This window comes from Mizuhopecten yessoensis, unplaced genomic scaffold (genome assembly GCF_002113885.1).
Source record: "Mizuhopecten yessoensis strain PY_sf001 unplaced genomic scaffold, ASM211388v2 scaffold2369, whole genome shotgun sequence".
Taxonomy (NCBI): domain Eukaryota; kingdom Metazoa; phylum Mollusca; class Bivalvia; order Pectinida; family Pectinidae; genus Mizuhopecten; species Mizuhopecten yessoensis.
The window spans coordinates 584,837-607,196 of record NW_018404512.1 but is presented as its reverse complement, the minus strand read 5'-3'; the positions used below and the strand labels follow the sequence as shown (position 1 = coordinate 607,196).

The window sequence follows — 22,360 nt, the reverse complement described above, 5'->3', positions numbered from 1 at the left end:
CTAGGACTGTGGTCTTGTTATAAAACATTTGACTAGGACTGTGGTCTTGTTATAAAACATTTGACTAGGACTGTGGTCTTGTTATAAAACATTTGACTAGGACTGTGGTCTTGTTATAAAACATTTGACTAGGACTGTGGTCTTGTTATAAAACATTTGACTAGGACTGTGGTCTTGTTATAAAACATTTGACTAGGACTGTGGTCTTGTTATAAAACATTTGACTAGGACTGTGGTCTTGTTATAAAACATTTGACTAGGACTGTGGTCTTGTTATAAAACATTTGACTAGGACTGTGGTCTTGTTATAAAACATTTGACTAGGACTGTGGTCTTGTTATAAAACATTTGACTAGGACTGTGGTCTTGTTATAAAACATTTGACTAGGACTGTGGTCTTGTTATAAAACATTTGACTAGGACTGTGGTCTTGTTATAGAACATTTGACTAGGACTGTGGTCTTGTTATAAAACATTTGACTAGGATTGTGGTCTTGTTATAGAACATTCCAGCAGTTCCATTCAAACATTACATATTGTTAATCTAATTTCCCTTTTTGTTAAATTCATATCAAATACCTACTGCTTTATGCATCAATGTTAAAAAGTATTTTCTACGATTTCGATACAGAACAAGTTATCCCGCTTTAGAGGGAAATTGAAGTCTTCACTTCCACTTTTGAACTTTGAAATAAGCAGAATTCCTTCAAGTTTAATTTTGACAACATTCAATTAATTTATTGCATGGAACAGTTTAAATTATGATTTCTAAACTACTATTTTGTCAATAAGGAGTTATTGGAAGAAAAAATAATATATTCTGCCAAATAAATTCCCCCACATGAAAAAATATGAAAGTTTTCAAAGTAAGCATTGTCTATAATTCCCTCCATAAAAGCCTTCTCTATCCCCACTCAACATCAGTGGTATATAGGATATTGACCTTGAGATAAAATATAACCTTGATCACTTACACGTATACTCTGCCAACGACTTCTCTTCTGTTGTTTGGAACAGGCACATAGTTTAGATTTGAACCACAAGAGAAGGTAGTAAAAAGTTTTTGGGGAGGGGATTATATTAAACGGTGGAGGTAAGGTGCCGCTGTCTTCAAAATAACTGATCCATAGTTTGGACCGTGCAAACTTCCACTCTTCATCTGCCTGGCTCTGCTCGCAAAACACAAAATGAAACATGCTTTAATTACAATCTGTGATAATACTTAGCACAAGAGAAGATTATCATTCTGTGATAATATTTAGTCCAGAGGATTTTCAATCTCTGATAACAGCCAACACTTTTGATGTATTATTAGTATTATGTGTTATGTATATATACAAAATCCAGTTAAATAGCTAAAAGCCTAGTTTGAAATATCTCCTACCTAGCCAAACTAATCATTTGGATATTTATTTGCCTACTTGGGAAAACAGCATGTGCACTTATTCAACAATGGAGGCTGCCATGTTGGATTTTAAACTTGTTTTTTTCTTGTCTATCTGAGAATGAAAAGTATCAATTGCAATACTAAATACAGTTTCAGTATTTGTTTCCTTTACATATTTTCCCCATTATTTTTGGCACCATGGTCTGGTTTCTAGGCCCATATATAACAGTTTTAGCTCTTTACAAAATCATAGGGCTGAAACAGTGTCCCTATCGACAGACAAAAGCTGTGTACAGTTTTAACCATTATGATTTCATAATCTGTAAATGCATGCCTCCTTGTTGACAGAAATTGTCATTGAAACACTTTAAAGATGGATTAAAACCTCCTTGTTGACAGAAATTGTCATTGAAACACTTTAAAGATGGATTAAAACCTTCTTGTTGACAGAAATTGTCTTTGAAACACTTAAAAGAGAGATAAAATGCCACTCATGCTTTTGTACAGGAACTGGCCATGGGATGTTCTGGTTATTGAGGTACTGTTGTACATTTGTGTATTTTGTGTATATTCTTACATGGTCAAAAAACAGCTATTAAATGTAGTCAAATTATAGCAACCAAGTATATATATTTTGAATGGAATTTGATGCTTATGAAAGAAAACAAAAACAAAGAAACTGACATGAAATCCTCTTGTATTTAAAAGATATCAATGAACCTATACAATATAGCAACCTAACAACAAGAGGCCCAAAAGTCCTGTACTGCTCATCTGGATATTTAAGCAATCATTTTATCTCATTTCCCTGTGTATCAGAGCTGTCCAGGGTAAGGAAGGGATGTAAGAAATTTCTTTCTTACTCCCCATTTCACGTGACGTGACGTCACAATGGCTCAACAGTGACGTGATGTCATAGTTTGAAAATCTCTGATGCCAAAATGCGGAAAAGGAGACGTGATGAAATTTAAACCTTTTATGATGTATTTACTGTATACTTTAAAAAGATGTGATTATTTTTTTTGCACAAACTTAGTTTGCAAATATGGGGTATGCTGAATCTGGCTGACAGATTCTTTTCCGTCTAAAAAGCTTGTGGGAAAATTGATATTTTCAAAATTGTGGCCAGTCCAAAAGCATTTTCATGGTTTCTGAGATTAATCTGATGGTTGGAGTGAGAGAAAAATACTCTTTCATGCCCAAGGGTGTAGAATAGAGAAATTCCACCCTCTGGATTTTCAAATTCGGCAAAGCCTCAGGTTTTACCAAGTTTGAAAACCCCTTGAGTGGAATTTCCCTATCCTACACCCCTGGGCATGAAAGAGTCTTCTATTATCTTACAGTACCTAATATGAACAGATAAGGTAACCATGTGTATATGATGAATAAGTAGGAGAGAAAACATATTTCAAGTTCACAATTTGTTAGTGACAAATCCGAAAAACTGCAGCTGCCAGAAAAAAATCTAATAAGGAAATTGTTGTTAAAATTTACTCTATGAGGTTTGAAGAAGGCTAAAAATTCATTTATACATACATTCAAAAATAATTTTTAACTTTAACAAATACTAAATGGTTTAAAACAATTTAACACCGTAAATAATTGGAGATAAAGTTTGTACATACTGATATATTTTGGTAGGAGTTGCTCATCATAGCTATAAGCAGGTTCAGCAGGACCACTAATGCTATCCAGCTGTAGCTACCAAACATCAGCTTCCCAATGAACTCGGTGAACTCGTGGGGTTCCTCCAGCTCTGCATGCTCCAAATCTACTAGTCCATATATTGACCAGTATAGACTCTGGATGATCTCAAACAGACTGTAACATACAAGGAAAACTTTTCGTGATCTTGAACAAACTTTGGATTTTTGATAATCTAAAACTGTTTCATACAATTGAGACTTTATACAAACTCTTGATGATTTCAAACAAACTGTAAATACAATACGGAATTTGGACTAGAACTAGTAAAACGTCAGTAGGGATGACCCCATTCCTCATGGTCTAATTTTAGCAACAGTGACCTTGACCTTAGAAACTTTCTAAACTGCTATGGCACATCTAAATATCATAGTGTATTACCATGTCAAAATTCAAAATGATAAATCGTTTGCATTCTGAGACAATCTTCAGAAAGTGTGGTCTTCAATTTTCATTTAGAGATAAGGACGTTACCCCCCATCCCCTATGGTATATTTTAAGTAGCAGTGACCTGGACCTTAAAAACTTTTGAGACCTCTATATTGCGTATTTCACAGTGTATAACCATGTCACATTTCAGAAAGAGTATTCTTTTGGATTCCAAGATAATCTCTGGAAACCAAAGTGTATTTGGGCATAAAAACTTATATAGACATTTACAACTCTGATGCGGGGGCATGATAATCTAAAACTGTAACAAACAATACCGACTCTTGATGATATAAAACAAATGGTAATATTCAATGCAGACCCAAACGTGAACTGTTTGGGGTACTTACTTCGCGAAACTTTTGTAGCGCCTATCACATGACGCCTGTATTTTGTAAATCTTGCATTCCTTCTCCCGGAGTGTTGCATAGTACCAGTAGAGGTGGTTAAGACCACAGGAGAAGGAGAAGAGCACCATCATGTACACTATAGCAAACTTCATAATGTCCACAATCATACGACCAAGTGAGATCTGAAGAGGCCCCAGGTGGGGGTTTACAGTGAACATGTAAATCAGTTTTAAAGAACTAAATATATTGGCTGCAGCAAACAAGGCCTCGGCAATCAGATTAGGATCATACGCATTCCAATCTTTCCGCTGGAGATTTGCTGATGCTTTACCCTCGTTTTTTTCTTGCTGGACCTGAAGATTAAAAAGATTTCTTAAAGCTTGAAACCTTCATCAAATATTTGATATGCAAAGATACAAACTAATGTTTTTAATTGTGTTGTTTGTTTATGACTCATAGAAACTATTTGGGTAAGTATATGGGTTATTATCAAGTAGAAACTAGAGAAAGTGTGAGCGACCTCACAAAGACATAACCCCCACTTAATCTTATCTAGGTATTCATATAGGTTTGTTTGCAGGGGTATATAGTATTTTCATGGACAGATGGATGGACAGACAGATGGACAGACAGGCTTATTCCTATATACCTCCAGAGTTTGTTTGCAGGGGATATAAGTATATTATTTTGATGACAGTTCATTCTGTAGACTTATTTTCATAACTTTGTGACCTTGACCTGTAGGTAATCAATATATATGACTCGTAATCTTAAAGGAGAGGCCACGTTACCTGTAGATACGCTATTACACGAAGCGTCAATGTAGCGATGTACAGGGAGTTTGTGACGAAGTCGAGAATGTTCCACATATCATGGACGTATTCATGGGCACCCTCATCCCATAGCTGCTTCACCTCGGCCCACACCAGACCTGTCAATATCAAACAATTAGTAATGGTTAACCTTTTGTATTGTATTACCTTCTTAGAAACACAGGGTATAATATATCATCCCTTGTGTCTAAGTGCCTGATGCATTAATTATATATATAGAAAAATGTCAAACTTGACAAAATGCAAGTTAATTATATGAAGAAACAAGTTAATTGACAAAAGAAAACGTTACATTTCGCACTAACGTTTTCACTGTATTAGTTCTTGAGGTGGATGGTAACAGTACAGCATGGGGTGACATTAGTGGCAGGCACCTGTACTATGACGTCATCAATAGATAGACAATATATGGTGTCACACAATGCTGTAGTGTTACCATTTACCTGAAAGGGTAATGCAGTCAATTAACTCGTTTATATGTACACATGTTACTGCTATAATAAGCTGTTTGTGATTTACTCAGGATTTCCTAAGTTGCCCATTACTGATTTGACAGTTTTGCTGTCTTGAATGCAACAGTTATGTCTTGTTACCTGCGACATAGGCAAGGATCATCCACTCTACATTAGTGGCAGGTGCACCCCGTACTTCCTGGCTGATCTTATCAATGTCAGACACTGGCTCCAACTTGGTTGCCCAGGGGAAGGGGATCTCAACCCTCTGGGACACCAGTATAAGTAACACTGAAAAAGGTTATGGTAAGGTCAAGGTAAGACTAACATCCCTCAATGACCTCCACGTAAGTAAAATATTAGACTTGGACAACCTCAACTCAGACTATTGCTCAGGTGAAAGATATTATACCCTCAAACTAATTATAATCTGAAAAAGTTAACCTACGTTTATTCAACTTTTGTTATTTTGACTTGAAATATTTAATGTTCAAACATTTTCAGTTAGTAAGTTCAAATTAGTGGAATTAAAACAGTTTTGAGAGAAATGTGTATATCTTATAGTCACATGAGCAAAAACAGCTATACAATATATTGGATGATTTACAGATTTTAGGGCAAAATACATCATTTCCCATGTGCTGAATGATGCAATCAAGCTTCTTAGATATTGTAGTCATAATAATATTTCATATGTATACTACATGTATATACATTATTACACTTTAACAAGATTGACTTTTCTCACGTTAATAAATTTTGCTTCAAAATGAAACAAAATATGCTGTACTGAAAAACTTATAACTTATCATTGCATGAATGCTGTATTATCAACAGTGTTTTGAGTTATGGCCAATTTAAGATTTTGACCTATGACACCATGGGCAGCCATATTGGATTTTACACCCACTTGAAAATGATGCAATGACACATGGTGCCATTAGCTTACAATATACTTAAAAGACTATAAACACATCTGCTACCAATATAAAATTTGGGTGGCAACACAATCAGGTGGCACCTAACCGGTAAGGACCCATTACAATATTTAATTCTCCTTATTAAAGTTTTATGTTTCTTTTTTAAACAAACTGCCAGTGAGTAGGTTTGACTTTGTAGATCGCTTCCATATACAAACCTAGAAATGTCAGGTACGAAGCACTGTGGCATATAAACTTTATAAAAGGTTTGCGGAGCAGTTTCCCTGGTCCGCTCTTTGGTGCAACAAGGTAGAATAAAGACAAAAAAGGGAACATAATTCCAATGAGCGATGTAACAAACAGACGGCGAATGATGCTATGACGACGGAATCCTGGCAGGCCCTCATACCAGATAGAGGCTAGTAACTGTTGACAGTTGGGATGAGCAACAAACTGGAAAAGTAAACATAGAGAAAATAAGTGTTGAAAAATACATCACCTATCCAACTTGACTATGGATTTTAAACAAACAATGTAGTAAAGTCACCTAAATGTATGTCCTGAGTCATAAGGACTGGTTACATATATATAGAACTTTTAGGCAAATGTACCAAAACGTAAATACCCAAAAGTTAATAAGATGTATGGAAGAAAGGCAAAAAGCTAAAAACATAATTGATGAAATCTGACAAAATAGAAAATCATGCTAAAAGGATAAACAGCAGTAAGGTACCTTGCAGTCAAATTTCAAAATGAAAAATAATTATTAATAGTTCTAACATGCATACCCCTTCAAGCTAAATTTGTATGGAATATCTGTATCTACACGTAGTTTGATTAAGATTCATCTATATATATGGTAGGATTGCATTGACAGGGAAAGATGACCGTGAAACAGACTGATGGAAAGATTCATGATGGACAAAGAAGCAGGGTGTAGAATTGTACAACCCATTGTTGACAGGCATATAATAATTGTGTTATACCTAATTTCCTGATAAATTTTTGTCATGAATTTACTCAACATAAATATCTCGCTGAATGAAAGTAATCTACAGTAAAAAATAAATGTTTGCAAAGTTTCGGTGAAATCTGTCGTATACTTAAGGAGCAGTCTGGACAAGTAGTCATTCGTGGGCTGATTTATAAATCAAGTGCCAAGACTCTCTTAACTAGGGCAAGACCGGTTTGTGGGTTGTCTGCTGGAGCTATTACCAGAAAGATATCAATGCTGGAACTACAAAGGAACTTTCAGACAACTAATTGGTATTACTCATTACTTTCAAAGAAACATATATATTACCGTAACTTTTTAGGCAAAAAATTAATTGCTACTTTAAAAAAATAAGTGTTTAGTTTTTAGGAACCTTACATATATTCTGAAAGGTACAATTTTTTATTTTGTTGCTGTTGTGAAATCTTAAGCAATTCTTTTTTTTAATCAAATTTGTCCTTCCTTCCTGTTCTGCCTCCTAAAAGAATTACCGAACATGTTTTGAAAACTTTACACTGTGAAGAATAAATAAATTTTGAGAAGGGAATGCAGTCATCTTACACCTTAAAAGTGGACAAAAATCAAATATAGAAACGGACTGAATTAAGGTACAGACCAAATATCTTTACTTATGGCTCTTGTTCATTCAATACAACCTCTTAATTTTTTTTAACACATTTCATATCCCTACAACCTTAGAAGTTGGTCCAGGTAATTTTTAAAACAAACTTGACAGCCCTTAATTCATTCAAGCATGTTTCTGGCCACATCTATAACGAAGGTCCTTTATGATTACTGAAAAGAAATTATTTGAAGATTTTCACACATTTGATATCTGTGACCTTGAAAGTGGATCAAGGTCATATGTTAGAACAAACTTTGAACTTCTTCCTCCCAGGATGCCACTGACCAAATATTGTCACCCTGGGTGGTTTGGTCATTGGCCAAAAATCATAACCCTAGACATTTTGGTTATCGAAAAGAAGTTGTTTGAAGATATTTACATATTTTACCCCTAGCTATGACCTTGAAAGTGGTCAATGTCGTTCATTTGAAGAAACTTGGTAGCCTTTATCCGAGCATGCTATTGCTACCTGTCTAATATCTTGGGTGTTTTGGTTATTGAGATGAACTTGATAAAAGATTTGAACTCATTTGACCCAAGTGACCTTGAAAGTCACCACGTCATAGCGCAAGCTCACTTCGGAATGTACTTTACTTTTTTTTAATTTACGAAGTCTGGATAACATCATTTTGTTTCTAGACATATTTACCATGCATTGCTAACTTGTGATGTGATTTTATCCAAAAACCAAATGTTATAACTTCATAAATGTAAAAAATAAATTATATTCCAAATATAAATGGCTGAAATGTGAGGAGAGATTAATTACAATTGGTCCCATACTACAGATCCTTCCTGTACCTCAGATTTCCATACTTTCTCCAAAAAATATGGAAAAATATGGATGGGAGTATATAAATTTGGACACTAATTTCCACATTTCTTCCGCATTTAATAAGAAAATACAGAAAAATGTGGAGCATATATGGAAAAAAATAAGAAAAAAACATGGAGAAACAAAGAACAGAAAAATACAGAGAAATACAGAGAAAATATGGAAAATGAATGCTGCCAAAAAAAAAAAACACTAGATAATGAAGACAAAGAAGGACTTATGAGGATTCAAAATACAAAAGAAAATCATGCACTGTTTACATCCAGTATTTGAATTCTTGGAAGGAATTTTACAGCTTCATCTACAAATTATCCCTTATCAAAGTTAATTACTATCATAATGGTTAAACTATAACAAAACGTCAACAGTTATTCGACCTATCTTGCCCTAGCTTCTAAGATTTAAAGCTACCGAAAACTGTCAATTTTAGCCCTTTAGCTTTGGGCGATATAATTAGCACCTAACATGCAAAATATATATGATTTACCTTTTTCTGGTTGAACTTAATAGCTAGCTTCAGTCTGGAGAGCCTCACTTTTTCCTCAGCGGGAGGGTCTGCCTGTTCAGGGGGAGTAACTCCATGATTACCAATGTCATGATTTAAGATAATCTCTAATTCCTTTGAACCTCGTGTTTGCTCCAATAAATCAACAGCAAATTCTTTACACTTTTTAGCTAACTTTTCATAATCCAGTTTGAATTCATTTTCAAGTTTGCTAAGTCTTTTCAATTCGCGGCTTAACTCAAAGGACGTAAGGATGGGATCTTTACTAGACAGAGCAATGAGGGACGGACTCGCTAAAGCACGGTACGCATTGATGCGCGATCGCGAGTGACGAAGACTATCCTCATCACTGCCATTTAAACATTTTTTACATATACAGCGCACATCATGTGGTTTGGGGATCCGATAGCCTCGGTCCAACAACAGTTTGATGATTTCATAATTGTCTCTATGTGCAGCAAGTATGATAGGCGTGATATCCGGGGAGAAGGAGCTGGAGGGAACAGACTGGTGGAGAGCCTGAAAAAGAAAAAGGCCAGGCTGATTATAGGTAACAAAAGAAATACATTAGGCAAGAATAAATACAAAGCAAGTTATATCTCCATGGGGTAATTGTTAATTGATTGTAGTGTGATATTGTAACCCAATCTGAATCAACAAGTTTACTGTAGCCTTGACCTTATAGCCACGCTGATTAGGGTATCACTGCTGAATGATGCAGACAGAAAAATCTCAACTGTAGGGTAAGACTTTTGAAGTTTAAATAGTACATGGCTTTATCATTAATGGCATTAATACTTTAAATTGTTTTAGGGTATTTTTTATTCAACATCTGAATAAACGTACCCTAAGGATGACATCAAACTCTACACATACAAACCCTAAGAATTACATCAAACTCTAAATATACGTACCCTAAAGATTACATCAAACTCTAAATATACGTACCCTAAAGATTACATCAAACTCTAAATATACGTACCCTAAAGATTACATCAAACTCTAAATATACGTACCCTAAAGATTACATCAAACTCTAAATATACGTACCCTAAAGATTACATCAAACTCTAAATATACGTACCCTAAAGATTACATCAAACTCTAAATATACGTACCCTAAAGATTACATCAAACTCTAAATATATGTACCCTAAAGATTACATCAAACTCTAAATATACGTACCCTAAGGATTACATCAAACTCTAAATATACGTACCCTAAGGATAACATCAAACCCTAAATATATGTACCCTAAGGATAACATCAAACTCTAAATATACGTACCCTAAGGATTACATCAAACTCTAAATATACGTACCCTAAGGATTACATCAAACTCTAAATATACGTACCCTAAGGATTACATCAAACTCTAAATATACATACCCTAAGGATAACATCAAACTCTAAATATACGTACCCTAAAGATTACATCAAACTCTAAATATACGTACCCTAAGGATTACATCAAACTCTAAATATACATACCCTAAGGATAACATCAAACTCTAAATATACGTTCCCTAAAGATTACATCAAACTCTAAATATACGTACCCTAAGGATTAATCAAACTCTAAATATACGTACCCTAAGGATTACATCAAACTCTAAATATATGTACCCTAAGGATAACATCAAACTCTGAATATACGTACCCTAAGGATTACATCAAACTCTAAATATACGTACCCTAAGGATTACATCAAACTCTAAATATACGTACCCTAAGGATAACATCAAACTCTAAATATACGTACCCTAAGGATTACATCAAACTCTAAATATACGTACCCTAAGGATTACATCAAACTCTGAATATATGTACCCTAAGGATAACATCAAACTCTGAATATACGTACCCTAAGGATTACATCAAACTCTAAATATATGTACCCTAAGGATTACATCAAACTCTAAATATACGTACCCTAAGGATTACATCAAACTCTAAATATACGTACCCTAAGGATAACATCAAACTCTAAATATACGTACCCTAAGGATTACATCAAACTCTAAATATACGTACCCTAAGGATTACATCAAACTCTGAATATACGTACCCTAAGGATTACATCAAACTCTAAATATACGTACCCTAAGGATTACATCAAACTCTAAATATACGTACCCTAAGGATTACATCAAACTCTAAATATACGTACCCTAAGGATTACATCAAACTCTAAATATACGTACCCTAAGGATTACATCAAACTCTAAATATACGTACCCTAAGGATTACATCAAACTCTAAATATACGTACCCTAAGGATTACATCAAACTCTAAATATACGTACCCTAAGGATAACATCAAACTCTAAATATACGTACCCTAAGGATTACATCAAACTCTAAATATACGTACCCTAAGGATTACATCAAACTCTGAATATACGTACCCTAAGGATAACATCAAACTCTAAATATACGTACCCTAAGGATTACATCAAACTCTAAATATACGTACCCTAAGGATAACATCAAACTCTAAATATACATACCCTAAGGATAACATCAAACTCTGAATATACGTACCCTAAGGATAACATCAAACTCTAAATATACGTACCCTATAAGGATAACATCAAACTTTAAATATGAATAACTGATTGTTTTTTACCAAAGGTTGCTACATCACAAATTCGGTCAAAGTCTGATTAATCATTCTACAGGAAAAGCTTTTAAAAGATTCATCTGTATATCCCCTATTGGCCCCTCGCTTCTCTGCCTCAAGGACAGCAACCCTTCCCTTCTACAGGTGTCCCCGGGGATACATCATACCAAACCGACTAGCTGTTAAAATCAGTAGTAAAGCTTGAGTATCGTAACGTCTTAAAAACGGGTCTTTGATAGACAGATAACAATGACAGACTACAGCTGCTAAGCTTCTCCACGGAAAACTGAAATAAGTGTAATCAACATGTTCATTAAACAAATTCTGATGTAGAGTCTGTAACATTCGCCAAAAAGTGCTATGCTAATATATGTAGATAATGAAAGATAATTGGCCGAAAGTGAAGGCTGATAAAGTCTGAAACATGCCAAATATAAACTCTATTACACTGGGAATAAATGTATTTTAGTTAAAACCATAACGAGATACAGCAATTATGAGAAGTTCTTTTTTACACATCCAATAAAAAATTCTATGTGACGTTTCGATGATTAGTACGATATGTGCACTGTCACCTTCATCAGACAAATGACCAGTGAAGCGTATGCACACAAAGGTGTAAAATGTGTGCGAGTTGTACATAAAATTGATGTCGATTTCAGCTACAATGGAAATGTATAATGTACAATAGTTGTTATATATATGTACCAAAATGACTCAATACAAAGCAATAACAACAGTGTATAACAAACCACTACAATACCATAGATTTTTTATACATTGTTTTGATCAAAAAGAAGCACCACATGTGTAAAACTGATAATAATAATGATGTGCTATGAGTAGAACACCAGTAGTAAGAAGAGCATTGCAAACAGAACAAGTGAACTGCGAGCACTTTCATGCTCTGCCTGTCAGACCGCCGGGCGGATGGATTATAGCATTAGTATGCAAGGAGAATTAGTATTGAAGAAATTATGGAAAGTTGGCAACTTTTACAGTAACCTGACAGAATTAGCTTTTTTAACCATCTGATGTAACCTTGACCTTGACCTCACCTTGTATCTTGAAACTTTGTCGGAATAATCTTCTTTGTATTTCCTACAAAATCGTTACCATATGTGTAAATAAAACAGCTATGTTTTTGAGAAAATCAGCATTTGCAGTCTTCCATTGCTTCTATGACCCCTGTGACCTTGGAACTTTGCCAGAATGATTTTTGCAGAAATGTTTGACAACTTTTAGCTGTATGTATGTGTTAACATAAAATCTACTGTTTTTGATGTCTTTAGATAACGGCAGGTGTGTGATGACAAGGAAAAGTTAACAGATACAGGGTGAAGGTGGTACAGCCATATTTACCACATAATGGCGCTGCCACTACACATACCAAGTTCAGATGGCATTCATATCAGCTTTGAATGCCATTGGCCAAATGTTGACATCATCGTTAATATCATGTAAACATGAAATTATATAAAATAGATTATATACAATAAATTATTATCATGTACATGTTTAATTGTTTCAATGCAAATTTTGAAGGAATATAATGTAAATTATATAATTACAATGTAATTGTAAATTTTGATGGAATACAATGTACATTATATCATTACAATGTAATTGTAAATTTTGAAGGAAGACAATGTACATTATATTATAACAATGTAATTGTACATTTTGAAGGAATTTATATTGTACATTATATTATTACAATGTAATTGTACATTTTGAAAGAATACAATGTACATTATATTATTACAATGTACTTGTTCAACAATTACAATGTACAATGTATACGTAGCAGATACCAGTTGTGGATTTGCCAAAAATAAATAGAATCAGTACAAATTGGCCAGATGGTACTTTCACCAACAGTAATAGTTTAATAGTTACATTTGTACAGAGATCTAAGGTAGATTGAAATGTCAGCACCAGTGAGAATCAGAGTCTGTGGAATGCCACACAGTAAATAAAGGTCTAGGATCAGGTGATTGTAGAAATGGCAGAAAACATGGCTGATCTTATCCGTTACTTTGTTTGTTTATAATCTATATCACTCCAAAACAAACTCCTAGACAAACATGTGGAATCATTAAGATAGGATCAAGATAGAGGGGGTCCAAAGGAAGTACAAACAAGGAAGTAGGTCCACACCAGCAACAGAATGGGAGCCAAGCTAGAGCATGGTGCAGATGTTCAGGAGGGATATGAAAGTCTGATAGAACAGAAATAACATTCCTTCATGTAAACATGTAAATGGCAGGGTGTGAGGGTATAGAACCCACATGGCATATTCCTCCCACCATTCAAGTCCACATGCACTAAATAATCCCTCCATGCAAGATATCAATGGCATCATCAGATGGGGAAAATATGTAGAGATAAATTCAATTCAATCAATCAGGCTGACTCTAGCAGGTTTTGATCTGGATGCTGAAATTCTATTACTTCTAATCATAGGCAGAATGAAAACTAAAATATCTCTAACTCCCATCAGTAAGACTTCTACAACTATCTCTAGCTCCCATCAGTAAGACTCCTACAACTATCTCTATCTCCCATCAGTGTGACCTCTACAACTATTTTTAGCTCCCATCAGTGTGACCTCTACACTTATCTCTAGCTGCCATCAGTGTGACCTCTACAACTATCTCCAGCTCCCATCAGTGTGACCTATACAACTATCTCTAGCTCCCATCAGTGTGACCTATACAACTATCTCTAGCTCCCATCAGTGTGACCTATACAACTATCTCTAGCTCCCATCAGTGTGACCTATACAACTATCTCTAGCTCCCATCAGTGTGACCTCTACACTTATCTCTAGCTCCCATCAGTGTGACCTCTACACTTATCTCTAGCTCCCATCAGTGTGACCTCTACACTTATCTCTAGCTCCCATCAGTGTGACCTCTACAACTATTTTTAGCTCCCATCAGTGTGACCTCTACACTTATCTCTAGCTCCCATCAGTGTGACCTCTACAACTATTTTTAGCTCCCATCAGTGTGACCTCTACACTTATCTCTAGCTGCCAACAGTGTGACCTCTACAACTATCTCTAGCTCCCATCAGTGTGACCCCTACAACTATCTCTAGCTCCCATCAGTGTGACCCCTACAACTATCTCTAGTTCCCATCAGTGTGACCCCTACAACTATCTCTAGCTTCCATCAGTGTGACCTCTACAACTATCTCTAGCTCCCATCAGTGTGACCCCTACAACTATCTCTAGCTCCCATCAGTAAGACCTCTACACTTATCTCTAGCTTCCATCATTGTGACCTCTACAACTATCTCTAGATCCCATCAGCATGACCCCTACAACTATCTCTAGCTCCCATCAGTGTGACCTCTACAACTATCTCTAGCTCCCATCAGCGTGACCCCTACAGCTATCTCTAGCTCCCTTCAGTGTGACCCCTACAACTATCTCTAGCTCCCATCAGTGTGACCTCTACAACTATTTCTAGCTCCCATCAGTGTGACCTCTACACCTATCTCTAGCTGCCATCAGTGTGACCTCTACACTTATCTCTAGCTGCCATCAGTGTGACCTCTACAACTATCTCTTGCTGCCATCAGTGTGACCTCTACACTTATCTCTAGATCCCATCAGTGTGACCTCTACTCTTATGTCTAGCTCCCATCAGTGTGACCTCTACACTTATCTCTAGCTGCCATCAGTGTGAGCTCTACAACTATCTCTAGCTGCCATCAGTGTGACCTCTACACTTATCTCTAGATCCCATCAGTGTGACCTCTACACTTATGTCTAGCTCCCATCAGTGTGACCTCTACACTTATGTCTAGCTGCCATCAGTGTGACCTCTACAACTATCTCTAGCTCCCATCAGTGTGTCCTCTAAAACTGTCTCTAGCTCCCATCAGTGTGCCCTCTACCCTTATGTCTAGCTCCCATCCGTGTGACCTCTACACTTATGTCTAGCTGACATCAGTGTGACCTCTACAACTATCTCTTGCTGCCATCAGTGTGACCTCTACACTTATCTCTAGCTGCCATCAAAAGGTTACAAAGACTTGGCAGACACAATATTATCCTCAATTCACAAGTGTACAGAGATGATTAGTTAAAAACCAGCTTCCACTAAGTCAGGATAACAATGCAAAATGAAAGAATGAAATTAAGCATTACTTGCTACAGTGTGCTATGGAATGTTCCGGACAACAGATAAAATCACAGTAGAATGGGAATTATTTAGCAATTTCTACAAAGATCAGAACTTGGATTAGATAATGAATATAAACCTGATTTTGAAGGAAATTTCCATACCACTTCGAAACAATGCAGACATTTCTATCATAATTCGGAGTTCATGTCTGTCTCCTGGGAATATAGTTGATTCCATCTGTCTGAGGAGGCAAGCCTACCAGTCCATATGTCTGAGGCAAGCGCACAGTACAATTTACATAGTCCTCAACACACTGAACCTCACAGTTAAAAAATCTTCCATGTCTAACTTTGCCCTAACCCTAACCTGGTTCAGAGTCTAGGCCTTTCTTAGACAACGTGGCCATACCTTGTAAAAGATTGAACAGGATTACACAAACAATGGAACAAACTATGGTCAGAAATGTATTTTGATGGAATGGAAATGAAATTGACTCCTAAAATAAATAGAAATTTGACTCCTAAAATATATATTAAGTATATGGACATGGCAATTGTAATGTCTATGAGTGTAATCTGTGAAGTTCAATTCATGAGCGTTATCTGTAACTTTTTATGAGCACAATCTGTGAAGTTGTTTGGATGACTGAAGTATACATATTATTCATTGATATACATATTATTTATTGATATACATATTATTTATTGATATACATATTATTCATTGATATACATATTATTTTTTTCTCACTTTTTTAGTATTCATTTTTACCTGTATTGGCTAAGGATGATTGTCCAACTGCAGGTTTTTTGTATACAGAGTAATCTCCCCTGGGAATATAACTGTCAATACATTTGGCCAGTGCACTTCCATTGACCAAGTAGTTCATTCAGTTAGTGCTGTAGTATAACAATCTGAAGTCCAGGGTTCGAATCCCAATTTAGCCTCGCTGAATTCTTTTTACACTCAGAACACTGTTGATGATTATATTTTGTTTTGTTATTTTATCTTTATTACTTCTCATAAAATTCCCACAAGGTATGGGTGTTTTTTCAGAAACGTTTTATCAAAGCTATATATAGTCATACGGAAAAGAGTATCTTATACTTAGTTGCAGTTTTTTGCAGTTGTAAGCTGATCCTTAAGTCACAAAAGCAGTACAGGTTATTAGTGAATGCAGCAAGAAGGGTAGCTTATGACCTTATAGAATTAAATCTTTCACCCCTGAAGACACATTTGGACTTTTCCAATTCAAAGGTTGGAATAGTTAATTATGAAATTTCAGGTGTGAATGAGTTTATAAGAAGATCTAAGGTCTATAGTAAGTAAGTTCCTTCGATTAAAGTAACTAAAGTTCATGTCACCTTGTATAATTGTCACAAATTGTGAGCATTATTGTATGGACTATGTTGGGACTATGTTGTTGCTTTTTGTAAATCATTATTTGACAAAAAAACAAAAAAGCAGATGAAACGAAACTACAGTATTGTCAAATATATGCCTGTCACTAGGAAGTTCAGTGCAGATAAAAAAAAAGCTCCATAACTTTGGAAGTGACTTTTAGGGAGCTGTGGAAATCAGAAAAGCTGTGCCTGTCTTTGGAGACTAGAGAGCTCAGAAGATCAGAAAAGCAAACACTTTGAAAAGAAAGTCCCATAAGCTCAGTGTTTACAATCATACATGTATACACGCACGCACACACCCGCAGACTTCTTGATGTTACGTATTAAATTTATCTATTATAAATCTACATATTCTTGAAACAGTACTTTGTTTAAGGTCTCAGTCATGAAATCTCAACCTCCTTTGAGAAAAAAATTAATGTATTCCATGCCAGAGCAACAGAACTGTTTACACATAAACACGATCAATAGACAGGATCAATTGAATCTCATTTCGAGCCATAGTACACCGACTCTGATTTTTTTTTTTAAATGTCCATACCTAAAACTTACGAAACTTATTTAACAGATGTCTACCAACAGATTCATCTGTGTATATTTACTCTAAAATCGTTATTCTTAACATTCCACACAGGCTATCAAGACAGTAAAGCGTTCAACACTGTCGCTTCCAGATCGAAATGCACCCTTTCATGCTCTTCTAATTATTTACCTCAGAAGCAATAAGAAAGAAAATATTGCTGGGGCAATCTGTGTCACTTGGGCAGCTGATTGATCAATCCAATCCGGTTCCGTTATAGTATTACAGCACAGTACTCTATCACAGCACACCTAACAGGCTACACATAATGCTTCCTGTTACACAATGTATCTCAATGTTTGTCTCTGTTTCCCCCTCCCCCCTTACATTTCTTTATTGAGGATGAAAAGTAACTTAATTATATATCAAAATGAAGCATGACCTGTTCCCTTTTGATTGAAGCGCTTGACTAGTTTGTGTGAAATTCATTGTTTTGTGAAAAGGGTACGGTATGTTGTTGAGTCCGTGAACATGATTTCAGGGTCGCATTCTTAAGTAATGGGTTATGTTGACATAATTTTGTTATCTCAAAACAAAAGATCGTTAATAGGTTATAACCAGCTTTAAACATCTTTTTCTTATAGTTGAACAAATCCTGTGAAAATCAGGTCTCAATCAAAATTGTAGTAGATGATTTCTAAAAGTTTTCATTCAGAAGAATAATGTTTCTCATTTAGGAGAATAGGCCACCAAGGTAGATAATCCACTTCTGATTACCAGGGGAGAACATTCACATTACACAACAACCTGAAAGTAGCTAGGTCAAGGTTATTTACATAAAGAAACTTAACAGCACTACAGCAAAGGTACCTAGATATACTGGCAAAATATATACCAGGACCCTGAGCCTATAATGGGACTTCAAAAACAAATCCTTACATCTGTTTATACATTATAATCCACTTCTATTTCAAAATATGTTACCACAGTCATTATAATGCATATTTCAACCCTACCTGGCTCTTAACATATGTAAAGGAAAGAATTTTTCCCCCCTGGTGAACCCCTGGAAAACCCCACCAATCAGACGGCAGTATTCATGCACGTGATCAGACACGAGAAGCCATGCTTCCNGGGATGGGGGGGGGGGGGGGGGGGGGGGGGGAACTCACCTAATGACTGTGGTAAGTATTTAAAATAGAAATTGGTTTCACAAGAGAAACCTCAATTCTATTTCAAAATACGTTACCACAGTCATTATAATGCGAATTCGACTTACCGCAGTGGTGTCTCCGTGGGGCGATGAACGATGAAGGGTTCCAACAACAGGACTCATACTTCCAGAGGAAAAAATCAAAATATCTGTTCTTTTGTGACACAGAGCCTGATTACAACCAGCATCCGGATCACGCGGAAGAAGACATAATGAGGCTCATATGCAAAAGAAGAGGGAGGACAGACAACAGACTTGGCAGCCACAAGAGGGCCCAAAGAATACAACCCGTCAGACTGTCCCAACAAAGTTCGGAGATAGAACTCCATAAACGTAGAATGACCCCTCCAAACAGCAGCTGTCATGACCTCAGCATAAGAAGAACCATTAAATAAGGCCCACAAAGTAGCTAAAGCGCGAACCTTGTGAGCCCTAACCCCAGACACCAGCAAGGACTGATCCCCTGCCAACTCATACACAGGTCGAACAGTCTGAACAATCCAGCGCAAGATGGTCGCCGCAGAGATATCGGAGCGACCGGCTTGAGAGACTGGAACAGCTGAGATGAGTGTAGCGAGATGGCGCCCTCAACAAGGAATCTAGCACAAGTGCTAAATTCCACCTAGGGACCAATTGCCGTGAACGAGGCTTCTCAATATAGAAGCCCCTAATGAGAGCAGACAATGAAGCGTCTGAACCCACAGACTTGTTACCAAAGAAAGCCAGCACACTAGCAATGGCTGAACGATAGCCCGCAATAGTTCCCGGAGACAGGCCTTTGTCCTGGAACAGGGACAAAAGAAAGTAAGTATTATAACTGAAATTGGTTTCACAAGAAAAACCTCAAGTTCAACCAACTCAGCAAGCACCAAAAGTTGACCTTTGACCAAAACAAAAAAGATTTGCTAGGCTTGTGTCCATAACATTCTCATGTTCTTAACATATACAACTCCTGCGACTTTGAAATAAAGATCAAGATCATTTACATGAGGAAGTTCTATAACATTCCATCCAAGGTACCTACTGGCAAATACCCTGGATCTTTCAATTTCAAGAAGATTCTGTATTATACAAAACACCTTTACTATCTTAATATGTTAATTTCAAATAATTCAAAATATGAAAATAAAATGATGAAAAATACTTGTTTAGAATGTAAAATGCTCTGAAATGGATAAAAAGAATGAAAATGACAAATGTCAAAGTTTTATCCACAGAATCGTTTTCTATAGTGCACATTTCTTGATTCATCATGTGCGATCAACAAGATTCAAGATTCAAGATTCAAGAAGCTTTATTTAACGTCGCATATACATGTAACATAATACCATTAGCACTGTACATGTAGTGCTATTCTTGCGACAAATCATATATAAAATTTAACAAGGATCACAGTACTTATGAATAACTATAAAAACAGGACAACAATTCAAATTAGATATGCTAAAATTATACAGTGGAGCATATGATATCACACTTGAATGTCACACAAGTGTTACGAAAGACAAGTTAAGACACTACACTAGTGTAATGTACATATATGCTAATGTAGCAAAGTGTAAAAATTTACAGGATATGCACTAATATAGTGTGAATTAAAAAGAGACAATGAAGTCATAAATAGAAACAAGAGCTATAATTATGATATTGTAAAAAAGTAATGATCTTTTAAATAATGGAGCTCAAATCTAAAATAAATATCAATTATATAATAAGTATATTACTGAAGTACATTAAATTAAATAACACAAGCAGCAGTGAAATTAAATAGTTAACATGACAAAAGGTATCGGAAGCTGTGACGCCAATCTTGTTGAAATACCCAGTTCATTTCTGTCAGCGTTACATTGATCTGCTGTAATCGTACTCATCACACACTGCTGTCTAGCTGGGAACAAACACAATCATGTTCTTTTTATCTAAATAAAGCAAACCAACTTTCTTTGTAACCTTTCACATTATGTCATTAAATTTGTAACAAATTCATCAGCGCCACATAAAACTGCATAGTCAGTGCATGACGATTGTCTAACTGTATAATATACATCATCATATTCTTGTTTTAACAAGGAATGTCATTCTATCCGCCACAGGATGGGATTGTAGAAATTGAACAAGAGACATATTCTTTTCTTCCACTGGGTGAGGTAATGGTATTAAAGCAAGAGACTTAATCCTATCCTTTTTCCAGAATCAGGTTGTAGTTTTATTAATACAGGACGTACACCATGCAAATCCTCCACAGAACTTAGTTGAAGAGTTATAATTATAACCACAGACAAAATTTCATCCTCCACAGGATGTTGTTGTAGAGTTATAACCACAGACAGAATCACATCCTCTACATGATGTAGTTGTAGAGTTATAACCACAGACAGAATCACATCTTCTACATGATGTAGTTGTAGAGTTATAACCACAGACAGAATCACATCCTCTACATGATGTAGTTGTAGAGTTATAACCACAGACAGAATCACATCCTCTACATGATGTAGTTGTAGAGTTATAACCACAGACAGAATCACATCCTCTACATGATGTAGTTGTAGAGTTATAACCACAGACAGAATCACATCCTCTACATGATGTAGTTGTAGAGTTATAACCACAGACAGAATCACATCCTCTACATGATGTAGTTGTAGAGTTATAACCACAGACAGAATCACATCCTCTACATGATGTAGTTGTAGAGTTATAACCACAGACAGAATCACATCCTCTACATGATGTAGTTGTAGAGTTATAACCACAGACAGAATCACATCCTCTACATGATGTAGTTGTAGAGTTATAACCACAGACAGAATCACATCCTCTACATGATGTAGTTGTAGAGTTATAACCACAGACAGAATCACATCCTCTACATGATGTAGTTGTAGAGTTATAACCACAGACAGAATCACATCCTCTACATGATGTAGTTGTAGAGTTATAACCACAGACAGAATCACATCCTCTACATGATGTAGTTGTAGAGTTATAACCACAGACAGAATCACATCCTCTACATGATGTAGTTGTAGAGTTATAACCACAGACAGAATCACATCCTCTACATGATGTAGTTGTAGAGTTATAACCACAGACAGAATCACATCCTCTACATGATGTAGTTGTAGAGTTATAACCACAGACAGAATCACATCCTCTACATGATGTAGTTGTAGAGTTATAACCACAGACAGAATCACATCCTCTACATGATGTAGTTGTAGAGTTATAACCACAGACAGAATCACATCCTCTACATGATGTAGTTGTAGAGTTATAACCACAGACAGAATCACATCCTCTACATGATGTAGTTGTAGAGTTATAACCACAGACAGAATCACATCCTCTACATGATGTAGTTGTAGAGTTATAACCACAGACAGAATCACATCCTCTACATGATGTAGTTGTAGAGTTATAACCA

At 35.9% G+C, this 22,360-nt stretch overlaps 1 protein-coding gene across 1 annotated transcript in view; it reads right to left on the bottom strand.

The window, feature by feature from the left end:
- Positions 1-22,360, bottom strand: part of LOC110445790 (transient receptor potential-gamma protein-like) — a 65,205-nt gene that overhangs the window by 11,753 nt on the left and 31,092 nt on the right. The window contains exons 3-9 of the mRNA XM_021490579.1: positions 9,017-9,553; positions 6,294-6,528; positions 5,297-5,446; positions 4,662-4,801; positions 3,871-4,223; positions 3,013-3,208; positions 975-1,169 (exon numbers count right to left, since the gene is read on the bottom strand). Of these exons, the coding sequence (XP_021346254.1) occupies positions 975-1,169; positions 3,013-3,208; positions 3,871-4,223; positions 4,662-4,801; positions 5,297-5,446; positions 6,294-6,528; positions 9,017-9,553 (1,806 nt within the window). The remainder of the gene's footprint in view (positions 1-974; positions 1,170-3,012; positions 3,209-3,870; positions 4,224-4,661; positions 4,802-5,296; positions 5,447-6,293; positions 6,529-9,016; positions 9,554-22,360) is intronic.